Raw genomic sequence first — 18,560 nt, forward strand, 5'->3', positions numbered from 1 at the left:
CCCATCAACATTAGATGAGTGGCAGAAAATTGTGAATGACATATATGATATGGAAATGTTAACCCACAGGATGAGGACTCAGGAGGAGCGATGTCGAGAGAAACGGGAGAAAAGGACAATGTTTGCATGTCAATGTAAGATGAGAGACTGAGTCACTGACTGAGTCACAGGGATGAAAAGCTTTTGAGAGACAATGCGGACCTTTTTATTTATCTGTACACTTATTTTTCTTCTACCTTTTTATAATATGACACACAGTCAACCTGAAAACAAGGTACACTGTTCTGCGACAGGCTTTGAGGAACGTTTTCTCTAGGTTGGTGTGTGTGTGTGTGTGAGAGGTGATACCAAATCAGCAGTGACGTGTATATAAACCGAAATCAAGTAAATCTTTATTTTTTTATTTCACACTTGCTCTGTCAGTGTACATGCATTTCTCATGCCAATAAAGTCTCTTTGAACTGAATTGGATTAAGACCTGCCTTACTAAAAAGCAGAACACCTGGATTCTGTTTCAATAAACATTTTGCAACCCTTTGTCAAACTGAACGCAACCCACAATTCTATAGCTGTTGACTACAGCTGAGGGGATACCTGTGGGGGAAGTGAAACCTGCGATCACAATAGCCACTGTTACTCACATTGGGAACGTTGAGTGTGTACTACACTTTAGATTTAAAAAATATTTAAAATAATCAGATTAATATAAAACCAAATTCTAATTCTTTCATTTTATAAATCTAAAGGGAACACTACATTTAAAGACAATTAAAACAAGTAGATGCAATAAGCCATGGTTTCAGCCTACACTTGCTCTGGTTTGACTTCAGAAGTAATGACTTTTTTTATGTATATTTGAGAGGCTGCGGCTCAGAGATAAAGTGGGTCGTTCAGATCAGTAGTTTGATCTCCAGCTCACATGTCAAAGCATCCTTGAGCAAGATACTGAACCCCAAATTGGTCCAGATGTGGCGCGCGCGTGTGTGAGAGAGAGAGAATTTTTATATATATATATNAAAAAAAAAAAGAGTAGCAGGTGGCACCATGTATGGCAGTGTTAGCCACCAGTGTATGAATGGGTGAATGTGACTCAGTGTAAAAAGTGCTCCAGTGGTCAGATGACTACAAAGATGCTATACAAGTGCAGGTGCATTTAGCAGCTCCAGTTGTACAAGCTGGAAAATGAATTTAATTGTAAAAATAGTTTCCCCATTTTTCCTGGGGACCCCATGAACACCTTCAGGTCCTGTTATTGAGGATCATTGCCTTTTATTTTGTTTTCAGTATAAAAGAGGACATGCTCCGATGGAGTGGTAGTGGCAGGAAATTTAGTTAGAGAGGCAAAGCATGATACAGACATCCATGTCTACAGCTTAGGCAGATTACAGCTGTGAGCATGATCAGTGCCATGAAGTATCCAGAAATTAACCTAACACAGGAACCATCACACTAATGAACAAACACGATGAAGTTTATTGCAACAAACTGCAAAGGAATGTTTTAATTTTTCAAAGTTGACAGCACCTGCATCATGTAGTCAGAGCTGTACAGACCTACTAACATTTTAGAGCAACCTCAGTCACCAATCAATTGAGAAACTAAATCAAATTTAAAAAAAGGTTTTAAAATGAACCAAGAGCTGCATTTAAACAACCCTCATAGAAAGTACTGATGGCATATGAACAAGTCATTCCTTCACACTGTGTCAGCTCAGTTGTTGAATAAAATATTACTGCCATCTAGTGGACAGCCACAACAATGTCAAGGCAAAGGGCAAAGTTTTATTGAATTAATATATAAACATACAAAACCACTGACACAATACAACATTTTGTCAATATGACACAACAGCAGGGCAAGTGACTTCAGATGGATTTGACACCTCAAATTCCTGTAAAACACAAAAGTCAAGTTAGTGCATCACTCATGTCTGCATTATTCATGTATGCCATTTCTTTAACAGTGGGTCCACAGATCTTACCGTGTTCACGTCCTCGATGACAACGCCTTTCTCCTGAACCTCAATGTCGCTTTCGGTGTTGTTGTGCGAGCGGTACTCTTCACTCTCGGTCTCTATGGTACTGGGCTGAGAGATGGTCAGCATTAAGAGAGCAACACCTCCTTCCATTATCGGGAATGTTAAAGGCTTTTGAATTTTAGATCAGGTTGTGTGACTGCAGGTGTTATTTTAAGCGTGAACACATTTTGCACCAGACACCGCACGTGTGGTGATGTACAGAACGTACTCATGCATTATAAACCAAAAGAAAGACACTTTTGATACCAGCGACACATATTCCTTCCATCTCCCTTCAGATTGAAGAAATCACTTTCACAAAATTTAATTCACAGCACCTGTGAAACAGGAGCAAACTCATCCTGAGCGCTAACCTCATAGTCAGGATCCATCTCTGGGCCTTCGTCTTCAGCGAGCTCCTGAGTGAGCGCCTCCACCCAGGTCTGACTCTCCTCTTCCTCCTCATCCTCATCCAACTCATCCTGCTTCCTCTTGCTGCCCTTTCCGCAAGGTTTCGTAGGAGAGACTCGGATTTCTGTCGGGAAACAAACTGTTTCAGAAAGTGGTTCCCTCAGGCCTCTAGACGCATTAAAATTTTACATCCCTATTTAAAAAGGTCAAAAAGTAAACCATACTTCTGCAAACAACTGTTATGCACAGTACACTAACATTTGAGTATCTGGAGTTGAGTTTGACAAGTTGTTTTTGGCCCTACGTGGTAACTGGGAAACCTAGATGGCAGATTTTGATTGAATCTGCCTAGTTACTCCACAGGGCCCAGGAACAAGTATTTTTTTCCCTTTTTAAAAGTCCACTGCGTAGGATTTAGGGGAATAAGAATCACCATGTTTTCGTTATATAGAAATGAGTTGTTTATATCTACATAGGGAGCGGGTCCTCATCTACAGAGGATGCCATGTTGCTACGGTAAACACAACAGACAAATATTCTAACACTGGCTCTAGATAGGGCCATTGGCATTAGCCACCATAGCAGCCAATAAGCGATTGGCAGCATGGGGAAAAACTGATTTGTAATGTCAAACTGCTTTATTCAATGTTTACCAATTTAAAAATGACAGTCTGTTTGTTTGAGGGAAAGAGACCTCAGATATTTCAGCTCTCTGTAAAAACCTCCTGAAAGCCTGGCTCAGAAAAAAGGTGAGCACAGGCTGAACTAGCAACCTATCTGCAAAGAGCGGACCAGCATCAGAGGAAGTGTTTCTACTTGGTTTAATCACCTGGTCCCATTTGTTTTGGAGGGGAAGAGAGCTCTTCAGATAATTCAGCTCCTGGTAAAAACCTTCTGAATCCTCAGCAGGAGTTCACGCTTGGCACATGAGAAGCGTCAGGTGGTTGCAATGTGCAATTCTAACCATTAGATGCTACTAAATTCTATGAATCCTTTACAAGCAGTCTTCTACGCTTTGCTCCTTCAAATGGTCTGAAAACTGATGCAAATGATTATCAGCATTAGGGTTGCAACAGTATGATAACAGTCTCAGAAAACAGTCTCATTGTATTAAAGAGTTTCTTTTTATCAGTCTGCATGACCCTTAAAAAAAGGGACTGAAAATTGAAGCTTATTTTTGGTTTTACAAGCATTTTGTTACTATAACTGAAACCATTTTGTTAATGAAGTATCTAAGAAGTCTCCCCTAGAACTAAAATAAAGGGAGATTAAACATCCAGTTGCATGCATTTCACTATCATAGGTTAGCAAATGTACTCAGTATGATAGCCATGAACTTATATATCATGAAACAGGTATATAGATGCAACTCTAATAGGCACAGACCAAGTGATATGTGAGATACAGAGGGAGAGCTGGTGCGACTGGTGGTTTGTGTTAGGAAGGCCCCTGCTGAAGGGAAAACTTTTTGGTTAGCCCAATGAACATTATCCAACAAACTTCCATACCTGGTGAGAGGGAGCGCCCAATGCTGCTGGACACCGGGTACCCCAGGGCGCCCTGCACCCGGCGGGGCAGGATGGCCAGCAGCAGCCGGGTGACCCGGTGCAGGCGCTTCCGGCCGGCGAGGCTCTGGCGTGCGGGACTGGGCACCGCGGGGCTCACGAGGGGTTTCTCCTGTGGCTGCCGGAAGCCCAGCACCCACCAAAACCCGCGGTACACGCGCACCTGTGTGTGACAGCCATGTTAGGTCGTGTGTGAAGCTAACAGGCTAAATGCTAACACAAATTAGCTGCAGCTCGTACCACGACGCCGAAGGGCCAGAGGAGGCCGCGCAGCACGGAGCGGAACACACCGTCTCTCCTCACAACGCTGCCCTGCAGAGGGAGAGACAACACAGGTCACAACTACCACAACATGTCTTTATAATATGATACAAGTCGTCCCACACCACCTATCTGTCCCACATTACCTCAGCGTTGTCGGCGTGCTCCGGCTCCACGGCGTCTCTGTGGGTTTCCAGTGTCATCCTGCTGCGGGTCAAAGCCTGGTGGATCTGCCGGCCTGAGATGAGGAGGAGGAGAAGATGAAGGACTAAAGTGTGTGCGGGTGTTGGAGGGTGAAATGTACCCTGATGTTGCCACCTTGTAGCCAATCAGCAGGGACCCATGCACCTGGCGCAATCAGAGCGGACCAATCAGCAGCTCCCGCCAATTAACCTGCAACAGGCCGGGAAATGGAGGCCACGTGACCGATGTGGACCTGAAAATAGGGCCATTATATTATCAGAGACTTCTGACATGCAAAACACAGCTGCTGCTGGGAGTTAATAGAAATCATCTCAAAGGTGAGTGGGCAAAAACAAGTGACAGCATAAGGTTTAGGAAAATTAAAATGATAATATTAATATTTAATAGTTATAATGATTGCAATAGTAATAAAAGGAACTATTCATATACACATGATACACAGTTCTTCATCAGCATAATGATGCACAGTATTTAGAACATGTGCATTTGTCCCTCGTAATGAAAACATAAAAGAAGCTGAGGAGTTTTATTTTGACAGAATTTACACCATAAACCAGGGGTAGGCACCTGTGGCTTTGACCAAAAATTATACAGAAATGAATTTAAAAAATTGTAATTTTAATGTTCTTATAGCGATGTAGGTCTAAAGGGATTCTTACATACTTCAGTTGTACAAATGTGTAGCCATGTGCTTTGTTGTTGAAGGAAAACACGTCAGTTCATGGTGTTGTACTGACGTAGTGCATTTATTTTGAAAGAGGCTGTATGCAAACTGTAAATTTCCTTTGAAAACCGAAGTGTATCTTGAAAGAAGACAATGCATGTAACATGTAACAGGCTGACGTTGACACAGCCTACCAGAGCATCAACAACCAACACTACCAGGGAACTTTGCACGTTGCATCTTGACGTGGAAGGCCCATGATCAAACGTCGATGTACGACGAGGGCCGAGTGAGAATGTGTTGCAATGGTTGTTGACAGGCAGGGGTGGCCTGGTTGGACTTCCAGGCCCCCTGTCTCATGGGGGCTGCAGGGGTATAGGCTACTTTATGGACCAGTGTGTCCCCCAAAGATACTTTAATCCTTGGCCCTGTAAAAAGAACCAAAAAAGTAAAACTGAAGTTACATGAATAATTCAACTTGGATAGGCCATAAGTAATGATTTAAAATGAGCAAAACAGAATTTCTAAAATCTGAAAACAACAAAAACCAAATACATAACTTGATAAAAAAAAAAACATTTCAAAAGATGTTAAAAATGTTTACTGTAAGATTTCTTTCTTCTCAGGGCAGCACCAGATATTTAGAAATCCATTACTACGTTTATATGTAAAGTCCCTCTTAACAAGAAGTGATCTTGCTGCACATTAGAGCAGTGAATTCATCAGTACACAGAAAATGTATCAACTATTCTCTCTAGGTTTAACTCTTTATATGAAGTATGGATTTCACTTATTTCTCAAACAAAGATGCCAAACATTCCCGAGTTCCTGCTGGTCAGTGTAGATTTGCTGTTTAACTTAAAATACTGTATTAAATCAAATACATTTGGAGTCACATGAAACAAACATTTTTAAGACATCATCTTGGGCTTAAGGAGGCTGTTATGAAACCATTAAACAATGACAGGTTTATTGGTCAGTTCACTATAATTAGCAACATGATGCGGTGGCAGTGAGATGCTGCATCTCTGGCTGCTTCTTAGCATATGAAGAGGTTGAAGAGGGGGGCCTGTCATTGAGCTTCCATTCTTTAAAAGCTCCTTAACTGGTAACCATTTCCGCCTCTGGCTCTCGTCACATTTACGCATCTGTTGATGCATTTGGTGGAGGACAACATGTGGGAAGTGGAGAAGCATAAAAGCTGCTCATCATCCATCCTCTTGCCATTCAACAACCGAGTCCGTGAGCAAAGACAGCGAGAAGCATTCAGTGATGGATAAGAACACAGTCACACGGACGTTCAGCATTGGAGCTATCTGCAGTGGGACCCAAGCTTCAGATGATTTCTCCACATTGCGCAGACACAGCAGCGCAGGGATCCGTGCTCTCCTGTGGGCTACCAGTGGTGCAAGGTCCTTCGGGTGTTCTCTGGGATCGGACTTCCAGACAAGCCGGGAGAACATTTATCCAAATATCCTGACCCCTGACAGCATCCCACAGTTCACTATACCAAGTCTGTCAGTGCAGAACAGCTTAAGATCACTGGACAAAGAGACAGAGGAGGATGATGTGGAGACAGATGAAGGCTTAGGGAGCTCTGGGACTGAGTCATCTTTATGTGCTTCTCTGGCCTGCTCCACGCTTTCATCATCCACATCATTCACAGCCTGCGGTTTGGTTCTGTCAGACCGCAAGGCTGAGCGGAGCGTCTCAGACCCCTTCACCCAGAGGAGATCTGCTCTTCAGAGGGAGGTGTCCTACCCCTGCTCCTTCACCGAGGCCCAGGACTGCCTGGACCCCGCCAGCAGAGCTGCCTTCTCCCTGCCACACCTGACCAAAGTCACCACCCCGTACGGCTTCGTCACCTTGAGCCAGAGCCCGCAGATGGCGAGCGAGGAGGCACTTCTCTGCCAAGCCAGCCTACGGCGCTCAAACAAGGACGAGGAGACCACATGCTCTCTTAGCAAAGCTCCAGTGACGAGGACAGTAAATAACAACTCCTCTCACCTGCCAGGAGACAAGAGGAGGCTGTCTAAAGACTTAACTGACTCACAGAGCAAAGAGAGATCAGTAAAGGGAGAGATGAAAGCTTGTTCCTCCTCCGTCAACACTACAGTTTCATCTTCCTCTGCACTCAGACACCAAGACGGCAAGCACAAACGCCGCTTCTATGAGGTTATAAGGAAACACTTCACCTCCCGCCATAAGGAATGAAATCATGAGACTGATTTGTAGCTATGCTAAGTGCTTTAATACGCCTTAATTTGGTTTATATTGTGTATTTTTTCATGTATAAATGTTATGGAATACAGTTTTTGTCTCGTGTCAGTGGACAAAAATGTCAGTATGATTAAGCTGTGAAAATTCATGAAAAATAAACCAACATCAACAGACTGCTGTGATACTGCGTGCATTATGTCTGAGTCTCTTTATCACCCTATTTTATTTCAAAGTTCCTGTTTTCTTGAGGAGCATGGAGGGTCACCTTTAAGACTCTCATAACAGGCAGAGTGAATTTAAGGTTAATGAATTCCTCCACCGCTTTCAGGATCTTAAATGTCAGTTGCTCTCAAGCTGTCTGCCTATATTCAGGCCCTCGTTGAATACGTCTGTATAGTTTCCACAGTGAGCCGGAGCTGTGAACTCGCATGAATGTGTGCTGATTCGTCCCCGAGGCGGAGAAACGAAGCAGTTCTTGCTCCTTAGCATATGAAGAGCTTCGCTGCAGACGCCCTTAACGACGGTCGACTAATGCATCCTCGTAGCCTGCATCCTCAAAGCTCCCACGCACTGAAATTTAGTGGGTAAATATAATTATGATGCAAAGTGCTCTGCTCTAAGTGCAGGGCAATGAAAATACAAAAATGAGTCCCTGAGCACAAGAATAGATTAAGGTGATCTAAATTTATAATTACTCCCTGTGTTGTTGTTTTTGTATGTGCATGACATAAGAGATTTTACAATAATGCTTGAAGCCAAATAAGGGTTTCCGCTCTCATTCAATTCCCGAACTGCTCAGTCGCTTAAAAGCATTCTTCAAAAAGAGATGAGTAATTTAATTTTGAGAACGCAAACACACAGCGAAGTTCAGAACAGTTTCATAACTTCTCTCTAATACACCACGGTTTATTAAACTGTATTGTGTTTTACTGAGAGGTGTTTCTAGTATCTAATTTACCTTCAGTGACTCTAACTCAATGATATAAATGAGGCGAACAAAATATAAAGTGCTGAACATCATAGGGTTTATTACAGAGCTGTTGTGTTAGGCTGCATTAGTTTTGACCAGGTGTACCTAAAAAAATGGCAACTGGAAAGTTTATATATCCATTCATGGAGGCACTGTATATAAATAATAATCTCATCTAGCAGTGGCTCCCAAACCTGTTCTGCCATGCCACTTCTTGGAAGCCAGAATGTCACTCTTCTCTGTTATATTGATGGAGAACTCAAAGGCACCAATATGCTCCTTCATATTTTGGATTTAATTGACATGTTCACTTGATGACCATCACTTGTTTTTCTGTAAAATTTGGGTGCATTCCAAGTCGCATACTTTTTCTTTTTACTTTTAGTAGGTGCTGCAGCTGACCTTATAGAGTACATACTGTTGCATGCGGTATGAACACAATCGGGACATACCACTTCCTCATAATGTTACGCCCTGACCTTTTACTCTCTTGGTTTTATATCAGTTAGCTTGGAGATAAAAACAAATACTGTTCACCAGAGACTGAGGTCAACCCAAACAGCTCTGATGTTATTATTCTGCAGTAAGTTAGATTCTAACATATATTCACGTAAGTAAAATTACAGAGGCTATACATTTCTCTAGCATTGTTATTTAATACTTAAGCTCATTTGTTGTTGGTTATATTTATGATTATTTTATTCAATTAAACACATGATATTCCTATCATTACTAATCAACTGGTCATCAGTCAACAGAATGCGCTGTCATCCATCATTGCGACTTCTGACAATCTATGTCACGTATCTTTCACTGTGCAGAGGAGATCTTTTCTGTGGGTCAGAAAAGCCAGAAAAGCATCCGAACGGATGTAATAGAACATCCTGGTACTTTTGGCATGCTGCATTTGACATACTATGTACTGGAACACTATAAAACTTTTCTGGCATATAGTATGGCAGTATGGGGATTGGAATGCACACCATATGTTCATTTAGTACCTAAAGAGAATCAAAACTTCATATTTTTCCACTTAGCTTTAGTGCCATTTATCAATCTAGATTGTTTTGTGAGTTGTAGAGTGTTGGAGATATCGTCCGTAGAGATGTCTGCCTTCTCTTGAGCATAATGGATATAGACGGCGCTCGACTTGTGGTGCTAAAAGTGACAAAACAATACTTAGAAAAACTCAACAGCAATGTGTCTTTCCAGAAATCACGAGCTGGTTACACAAGATAATCCACAGATCTTGTTGTGAGCAGTTTTATGTTGGAACTATTTTCTTTCTCTATCACTGCGCAGAAGGAAACGTGCATCTACTCATGGACGAGAGGCTTGCAAAATGTTAACATGTATGGGGCTCTCCTTGGCTGAGCTGCAACGTTAGCTAGCTCAGTGGTGCTCAGTGAGCTAGCAGCCAATTCACACTCACCTGGCACCACTGAGCTTGCTAACGAAACAGCTCAGCAGAGAAGAATCTTCTTTTCCATGAGTAGATGTACACTTCCTTCTGTGGGGTGATACGGTTAGCAGGTGCAGTTTGGTAGAAAGAGAACAGTTCCTACATGAAACTGCTCACAACAAGGTCTGTGGATTATCTTGAGTTACAAGGTCAGGATTTCTAGAAAGAGACATTGCTGTTGAGTTTTTCAAATGTATATTTTTGGCGCTTCAAACAGCACAAGCTGAGTGCCATCTAGTTCCATTATATTAAAGAGAAGGCCAATATCCAACCCTTAGCAACTCACCAAAACAATCTAGACTAATAAGAAGCACTACAAGTAAGAGGGAAAATATGTACCTGTGATTCTGGTGTGAACCGTCCCTTTATTATCCTCTGCTATTTTCAACTGATCAGATTCATACTGCAGCAGACATTTAGCTTCATTTTGGGAGAAGCCTTTAATATTGAAACTTCATCATCACACGCAGATTTTCTGTAACAAAGCTCCATTTCAGATCCTTATGAGGCTGTTTTAGATTTGTAATATACTGGGGTTCACTTCATTGTCAGTCACAACGTGTTGACACATTGTCATCATGTTTTTCAATGAAACAGTCTTGTTACTAAATATAGCAGAAATGACGGTAGAGAATCAATTCAGGGACGACTGCCCTTAATCCAGATGATGTGAGTCATTCTGGGATAGGGGTACTTGAGCAGCACACGCTCGGCTTCAAGACTCTAATTAGCACTCAGATAATGAAATATTATATTATAGATCCATGTGTGTATCACTGACATGACACAAGTGTCACTGCACCATGGTCACTACAGTCTGTTTAAGTGGCTCTCTCCTGTGTCTCTTTATGGGTCGCATCACGGTGTGTGACCTAAATTCTTTCCTGATTATGGATATTAATGCTCATTGTGATTTATTATATTTCAAGATGCTTAATGGGCTCTATATCCATGCATGTTCACCATTTATGGCAGCATGTTTTTTTTTGTTTTTTTTAAATATTTTTTGGGGCATTTTTTTGCCTTTAATGGACAGGACAGTTAAGTGTGAAGAGGGGAGAGAGAGGGGATGACATGCAGCAAAGGGCCACAGGCTGGACTCGAACCCGGGCCGCTGCAGCAACAGCCTTGTACATGGGGCGCCTGCTCTACCACTAAGCCACCGACGCCCCTTATAGCAGCATGTTTAGCCATGTTAGCAGCACGCTGCTCCAGTAGTGGAAATGTTGATCTGTTTGTTGCTCAGTCCACCACTTCAGTGCAGACTAGAATATCCCGACAATTAATGGATTGTGATGCCTTGTCTTTCAGAGCTAGTTTAAATGAATGATTTGTAATTGATATGTTATTCAAAGCCTCATTTTTATACAAGTAATATTCATACTGGTTCACATGAACAATTTGATCGTATTTTTAAGTTAATAATAGCTTGGCATTTCCATCATCCTCAGCTGTAGTTTATCTGTAGTGCTAATCAGCAAATATCAGCATGCTAGCACACTAAACTAAAATGGTGAACATTACAAAGATTACACCTAAAACATCAGCTAAACATCAGCATGTTAGCATTGGCATTATAAGCATGTTAGCATGCTGATGTTAGCATTTAGCTCAAGAACCTCTGCACCTAAGCACAACCTCCCAGAGCCACTAGCATAACTGTAGACTCTTAAGTTAACTTGCTTTTTCTGATATTGCTGCCTAGATTTTATTTCTGATCACTGTGCTAGAAGATCTAGATGATTAAGTTTATGTCTTCTTAATTACAGCTGGAGCTAAAGGGGTGAACAGTCAGCCAAGTCATTAAAGGGACAGTTTACCCCAAAATCAAAAATACATATTTTTCCTCTTACCTGTAGTGCTATCTATCAGTCTAGTTTGTTTTTGTGTGTGTTGCTGAGTGTTGGAGATATCAGCCGTAGAGACCTCTGCTTTCTGTTGAATGTAATGGAACTAGATGGCTTTAGGCTTGAGGTGCTCAAAGCGCCATAAACTCAACAGCAATGTCTCTTTCCAGGAATTATGACTCAAGATAATCTTGCGAGCAGTTTCATGACGGAAATGTTTTCTTTCCACCAAACTACACGCACCAACTGTACCACCGTGCAAAAGGAAACATCTACTGCTAGCTAATGTTACAGCTCAGCCAAGGAGGACACAATTAATGCTTAAATCTCACACTGTCACAGGCATGAAACTGCTCACAACAAGGTCTGTGGATTATCGTGAGTAATCAGGTCATGATTTCTGGAAAGAGACATTGCTGTTGAGGTTTTTTTGGGCACTTTGAGCACCACAAGTCAAATGCCATCTATTTTCTATGGCCGATATCTCCAACAACTCACACCAAAACAATCTAGACATAAATAACACTACAGGTAAGAGGTAGTTTTAATCTGGGGGTGAGCTGTCCCTTTAAATCCTGATATCCTGTCTTTTGGCAGCATTAAAACTGTTCTCATTTTGACAAACATGTCTTGCTGAAGTGTGTTTTAGCAAGATTCACCTCTGACCTCTCAACAAAAGAGCAGCGTGCAGAGACAATTACGTGTTTTTTTAAATTATTATTTTAAAAATAAGTCATTAACTTTAAATGCACTGCACAGCATCGGTCACAGGAGGTCAGCTTGGATATTTTTTATAGTGTTAAAGCTCCTCAGAATAAGTGTTTCCTCTATGCCATCATTTATAGGACATGTAGAATTTACATTCACTAAAAAAATTCCAAAATGACCCAGCTGTGCAAGACAGAGACATGGTGAATCATCTCAGTCTTATGCTTCACCATTTTACCTTTCCTTTTAAGTCAGAGAAAGCATACAGTCCTACATGCAAGCAGCCCTGAAGAGGGCATTGCATGTGTAAAGGCTCAAACTGCATCATCCAAAAGAGAGAAGTTCATGCTGAGGCTACACATGGCGAATGTAGATCAACTGAGAAAGAAAGAGGCAAGAGTGCAAATTGAAGGGGCTTTGCCATATCTGCTCTTCCCCGTTCTGTCAACTTGAGGTTAGCTCAGAGAACAGAGTTTTGCCCCCAGAACACACACACACCACCTTTCCGGTACCAACCTCAAGCTCAGGGCTGATTAAAAGATAACAAGAGCAAAAAAAATTCATGCAACTACACAGACGAAAGAGACAGAAAGAGACAGAGAAAAAAGTGACGGAGGGAGTTACTGAGAGAAACGGGAAGTGTTTCAGAGACATGCCGAGTCGGCCACCTGTAAGCTTCACACACGCTGCATTCAGTGACAACAGTGAACTGCGTGTGAGAGGTGGAGGGGCAGATTAGGTGTTGTAACTTTGCAGTTTCCTGATGGCGTCTGGTCCTGGCAGCAGAGCGGAGGAACAACCACCAGCACTGCCTCTCAAACAGCGCAGGTAAGACCAACAAACTGTAGATCTGATTACAACTTTGTGATTATTCTACACATTCTCTTATTGGGTTCTAATTAGGTCTAATCCATCATCATAATCCTTATTAAAAGATGCTAATTATTAGGGATAAAAAGCAGACTGCACATACTTCATCTGAATATCCCTTATCTGATAATGTCAAGTATCCTGCACTGCATGCACTTAGATGATTTTGTTATTCTGTGCATCTCCATACACAGGAGCCATTCCTCTAGAAACTCCAGTGTGGAGTCTGACTGTCTTATATTCAGCTCTGTTGGACTCCTGCATCAAAACTACGCATGCAACGATGTCTTCCCCGAACCCACTGACTGTCATGCAGCCCAGTGCCCCATACACCAACGCTACGGTAAGCTCCTCAGAATGATGAAGTGAGTTTAGGTGACTGAAAGTACTCATGTCCTAATGTCATTGTTAGGCACTGCATCATTTACTGTATTGTCCTTCCCCAGTTGTGAAAACACAACTCACGCATGCAGTTCAGCGTAATGGGAAAAGACACATCTTACTATGAAGTGCGATTCAGTTTTCTCACTTCGACGTTTTCGTGAGAACTGAAAGAGAGGAAGTAACCATCTGAAACTTTTACTTTCATGAACATGCATGTGATTTTCAGATAGACTATGGTGACTTGCAGACTGTTGAACTGACAATGCAGACACACACCCAGACTGTTGCATGCTCATTGCTCTTGCTCACTGTTCAAGTCTGACCTAAATCCCCCTCACTGTGTTGCTCAGATCCCTCCCGACACCTGGAGAGATTTTTCTCAGATGGCACCCCGCCGCCTGTTCCAAAGAAGAAGCTAGCCCGCACTGTCTCCCTCCCTGGCACCAAGGCGCCTCCACTCTGTCCTCCGTCTCCACTGCAAAGATACCCTCAAAACTTTGACAACCCCCTGTACATGCTGGCCCCCATACCCAACATCTACTTCCATGAGGAGATAGAAGAGTTTCAACCAATCAGAGGGAGTCCTGTCTCCTTGCAGTCCTTCTCCCAGTTGTCCTTTGACACCCCAGATGAGCATCTGCCCCACCTCGTCAGCACCTTTGATGACCAGAGGGTTGTTTCTCAGGGGATTCAGCATCGCCACCTTCTCTTTCTGAGAAGCATGGCACAGAACGTGGAGGCTGGGATCCTGCTGCGAGGAGAGGCCGCAGAGAGGGACGTCATCTCATACCAGCCTGAGGATTTCCTGCTGTGTGAGGGCAGCGAGCCAAAGCAGATCGGCGACACGGTTTACTACAGCCTGCACAGCCCCAAGCTTCCAGGGAGGATGCTTGGTTTAAGGGTAATGTTACATATCTTTTATTCACTGTGCAGTGTTAACAGTACGTTCTGTGTGTTAATGCATGATGTTAAAATGTTCTGCTGTTCACTTGCGGTCACATTGCCCTTGAAATTGTGTTGAAATTGCACATTGCACACAGCAACCAGTCATACAAACTTGATCTCTATCGAGACTGGCAACTGTCACACGGTCTGCGGTGCCAGAAACACTTCCTCTAAACTGTCATCAGGTGTCACAACTGCAACAGGAAGGCCAAATGAGGCATCTTTTTTTCACACAGTGCAAGTGTTTCTTAATTACAACTTCAGTTTTATGAGTGTCTGTTGTTCTTTCTGTGCAGGCACACAAGCAGACTGACGAAGCTTCCTCGGCTCACACCAAACACCAGCCATCGCATGTCAACGTGCAAGATGTTATTACTCAATTCCAAGCAAGCAGCACCCCGAGGAGTGAATCTAGCATATTACAAAACCAAGATCCCTTTTTTCCTCTCAAGTCGGACTGCACTGCTGCTAAATCACCAGGTGGAGGCAGCACTGAGTGTGCCACAGATCATGAGAACATTAGTCTGCCCTCAGTTCAGTCTTTCCTCCAGAGAGGCCTCTCGGTGAGCGTTGAGAGAGACTTCCCACAAGCCACTCTGGAGGACTTTGTTCAGGACAGCAGCTCGCTGCAGAGCACAGATTGTTTGGATTACGACAGACAGGTATGTGCTCTGTTGCTGCAGGTATTAATGGGCTCACAACATCTGTACAACATCAGTGCCACTGCTGCTGAGCTCAGACCTCGGGGGATCTTTTTAGTGTGGCCCAGCAGGGAGAATGAAGAGGGAGAAAACAAGCTAGAGCATGATGCCTCTGAAATAAAGAGCAGTTTCAAGACCAGCAGATGGAAAGATGAAATGGAGCGGTTACAGGCGGCGAAACAAGGAAAGATCCAGATGTTATGGAGGACATATGGCTCCCCTCGTGTGGTGTTGACCCCGCTGTCATCTGCTCTGTCTGTTCCTAACCCCCTCACCTACATCAAATCCCAGATTGGAAACCTAATTCAATACTGCTTCCACTCGCAGGAGAGCCAAACACCTCTGGGCTCAGCTCCAACCCTGTTCATGTCCTCACACCGACAGGGCCTTCTCTATCTGGCCTCTCTGCTCCATAGTGACAGCAGCGGGCCACAGATGGCCGACATGGTGGCCACGCTTCAGGTGCTCCTCTGGGGGCCACGGGTCCCACTCTTCAATCACAGAGGCTCTATGACCACCGCCGTACACAACTGGCTGACGATCAAGCGAGCCCTGCTGGTGATGAAGTTGGCCGAGAGAGGGCTGATCCAGGATCAGTCGGTTCTCGACTGGGAGGACTGTATGTGCCTGCAATACCTGTCGTTTACAGACCCCGAGACAGTTGTGAGCGTGACAAGTCAGCTATGGCTCACTCCGAATACAGACAGTCCATCTTGAATTGAAGTCATTCCCTTACGGACTCATGCTGGGTAGTTCAAGTGCAACATATATCAATCAGCCAAAACATTAAAACCACTGGTGTGTGTGTCAGGTGGCACCCACATGAATGCCAGGACCAAAGGTTTCAGTGATGTGTGTAAGTGGTCAACTATCAGTCTGCATTATGTACCATGCTCAAAAATACACTAAGAATGTGCATTTGATTGGACTAAAAGCCATTTCCACTCTTCCTGTTTATAACAATTCGAACATTCATATACTGCTCTTCATAACTTGAAACAGTGGTTCCCTGCTGGTGGGTTGTGGGTCCATTCTGAATGGACCGCAAGTGACTCATAAATGTGTCAAGTTTGTAAAAACATACTAGATTTTGATGTACAGTGAATTCCGGCACAGAGCTTTTATTTTGAAGTGTTGTTTCCAACTGTAGAGTGAGTAGCAAATGGACAGCTAACTGACAGAGACAGCAAACTAGCTCGATGACATGGACAAATGCAACAATGACGCTGAATTTATTCAGCTGTGTGGACCTTGAACTGATGACTATGGTGAAATCTGTACCTCTTGACTGGACCAGTTGGGAACCACTGACGTAAAATTAAAGATAAGATAAACTTCATTGTCCTGAATCAAATTTGTCTTGGGCAAGAAAAAAGTGCTGCACACAGCTGCATGACATTCATGTACATAACAATACATAACCACAGGACAAACAATATGCAGTGGACAGGATGGTATCACATGACCTGGACACAAAAATTGAGGTGAAAACTCAACATGACCAACACCAAACATGCACAAGCTGCAGTGCTAGAGCCTGGGTCGCTAGCTGAGCAGTGCCACTGTGAGTTATGTAATACAATGCTGCACTTTAAACATGTTGCTTTATATTAATCATTCCCAGCTCCTATTATAAGTGATGGAATTGTACATGTACAAACTATTTTCTTCCAAAGTTAGAATAGTTTTGGTTATTTCATGAAAGACTTCTTTATATCTCTTTGCTTTCAGGGGCTCTAAGACACAATATCGTTTAAATAATTGTACCAAAGTTGTCTTGCTTGTCCTCACTGACTCCACTGTATCATTACTCTTAATAAATCATGAAGATGGCTATAACAGTGAGCCACCAAAGGTCTCAATGTGTCAGAGGAAGTGCTTTTCAGAACCAAATAGCAGCATCTTAAAACTTCTTTCCAACATCAAAATTTAGCCATCAATTAAAGTAACACAATTATACTTTACACAGCAGATTAAAGGTATACTTGTCATACAGATTTGTAGAGAAGTAATCTTTCTCCGTCATCATTTATGTCCTACTAGCAGTGTGTGGCGGTGCATTTATCTGCAGACTCTGCCCTCTGCCTGTATTTTCTTATTTTCTATGTTCAAGATGTTCATGGGTGAGGCTCAGGTGAGGCTGGGGCTTTATAAAAAGGCAGCAAACAGGTGTCAGATCATAAGCAGAATTCATCCCAGAGAAAACAGTGCTGAAAAACATAAATATAGCAACATGAAACGGCAAACGTGAATCTGGGGTTGGCTTTTACCTTCACTTACGCTGATGGGCGCATTTACAAAGAGTAACTGACAATCCTGCATAGTATACATTTAACAGGTGCGCAGAGGTGTGAAAGTAGGGCTGTGCTGAATTGACCCGATTTAAATAAAGTGATTTATCAGATTAAATGAGTTTTCCTTGAACAAATATCTCTGTTGCCTGAATATAAATACATGTAGGCAGCTTACTAATCCAATAAGGGCATGAAATCATTAAGAAATAATTACCACGCCCATAGGCTCACGGCAACGTTGTGCTATAGCAGAAATGGCAGTAAAATAAAGCCGTTTTAAGTGTTCAGTCTGCTGCAGACGTTTGGTGTGATGGGGGCTGTCTCAATTCAACTCAATTTAACCCCAAAAGAAATTATTTCTTCGCCAGAGAATGCTTCAAACTATAGGTAACACTTTGTAGAGTAACCACAGATTTAACAATTCACAACCAGTGACAACAGGTGGGTTTCCTGGGTCAGGGTCACTCACTGGGCCCAGTTTTAGAACAATAGAGTATTAGATAAGTGGGGAATTATACATATATGCAAGACATAAGTGTTTTCAAGAAGCAAAAGCAAAAAACTGCTCCTAATGTGTAACAATAGGAGTATGACAAGTACTTAAAAATAAACTAAAATGGTGGAAAAAAACAGACTGCACCTGATAATCAGTTATATCAGTTAGAGGGGTGGTAGGAATGTCACAAACGAGAGCAAAGTTTTTCGATTTCAGTTAAAGTGTTATTTTTGAAAGGCTGAACGCCAACAAAAATGGATTTAAGCAGAATATGTCATTACATAAAAATCATGTTGAGAATTGTGAAAAAATAACATCTGACCTTAATCAATATACTTTGATTTTTGGACTTCACAACCCTCTGTAAATATTGGATATGTGCAGGTCATAGGTCATTAAAGAAAATCTTATGTAGCCACCACTGGAATCTAATTCTACAAATTGTATAATGCTAATATCAGTGCAGCCTAATTTTAATCTGCAACTGCGCAGAAATACTGGGATTAAACACATTGAATTGACATCAAAAGCATTTGAATAT

The 18,560-nt window shown here is 42.5% G+C and overlaps 2 protein-coding genes across 2 annotated transcripts; one reads left to right on the forward strand and one right to left on the reverse strand.

Moving 5' to 3' along the window:
- Positions 1 to 1,761: 1,761 nt before the first annotated feature.
- On the reverse strand, positions 1,762 to 4,558 carry org (oogenesis-related gene). The gene is made up of 6 exons (XM_050055130.1): positions 4,401 to 4,558; positions 4,234 to 4,305; positions 3,937 to 4,156; positions 2,392 to 2,552; positions 1,982 to 2,086; positions 1,762 to 1,891 (listed from the first exon to the last, which is right to left on the reverse strand). The coding sequence occupies exons 1-6, from the start codon at positions 4,455 to 4,457 to the stop codon at positions 1,835 to 1,837; spliced, it is 672 nt and encodes a 223-aa protein (XP_049911087.1). The 5' UTR covers positions 4,458 to 4,558; the 3' UTR covers positions 1,762 to 1,834.
- Positions 4,559 to 13,023: 8,465 nt separating this feature from the next.
- Positions 13,024 to 17,079, forward strand: peak3 (PEAK family member 3). Its single transcript, XM_050054970.1, has 4 exons — positions 13,024 to 13,157; positions 13,394 to 13,542; positions 13,934 to 14,484; positions 14,825 to 17,079. Exons 1-4 carry the CDS (start codon positions 13,093 to 13,095, stop codon positions 15,944 to 15,946), a joined length of 1,887 nt encoding a protein of 628 aa, XP_049910927.1. The 5' UTR covers positions 13,024 to 13,092; the 3' UTR covers positions 15,947 to 17,079.
- The last annotated feature ends 1,481 nt before the right edge of the window (positions 17,080 to 18,560 follow it).

This window comes from Epinephelus moara, chromosome 10 (assembly GCF_006386435.1).
Source record: "Epinephelus moara isolate mb chromosome 10, YSFRI_EMoa_1.0, whole genome shotgun sequence".
Taxonomy (NCBI): domain Eukaryota; kingdom Metazoa; phylum Chordata; class Actinopteri; order Perciformes; family Serranidae; genus Epinephelus; species Epinephelus moara.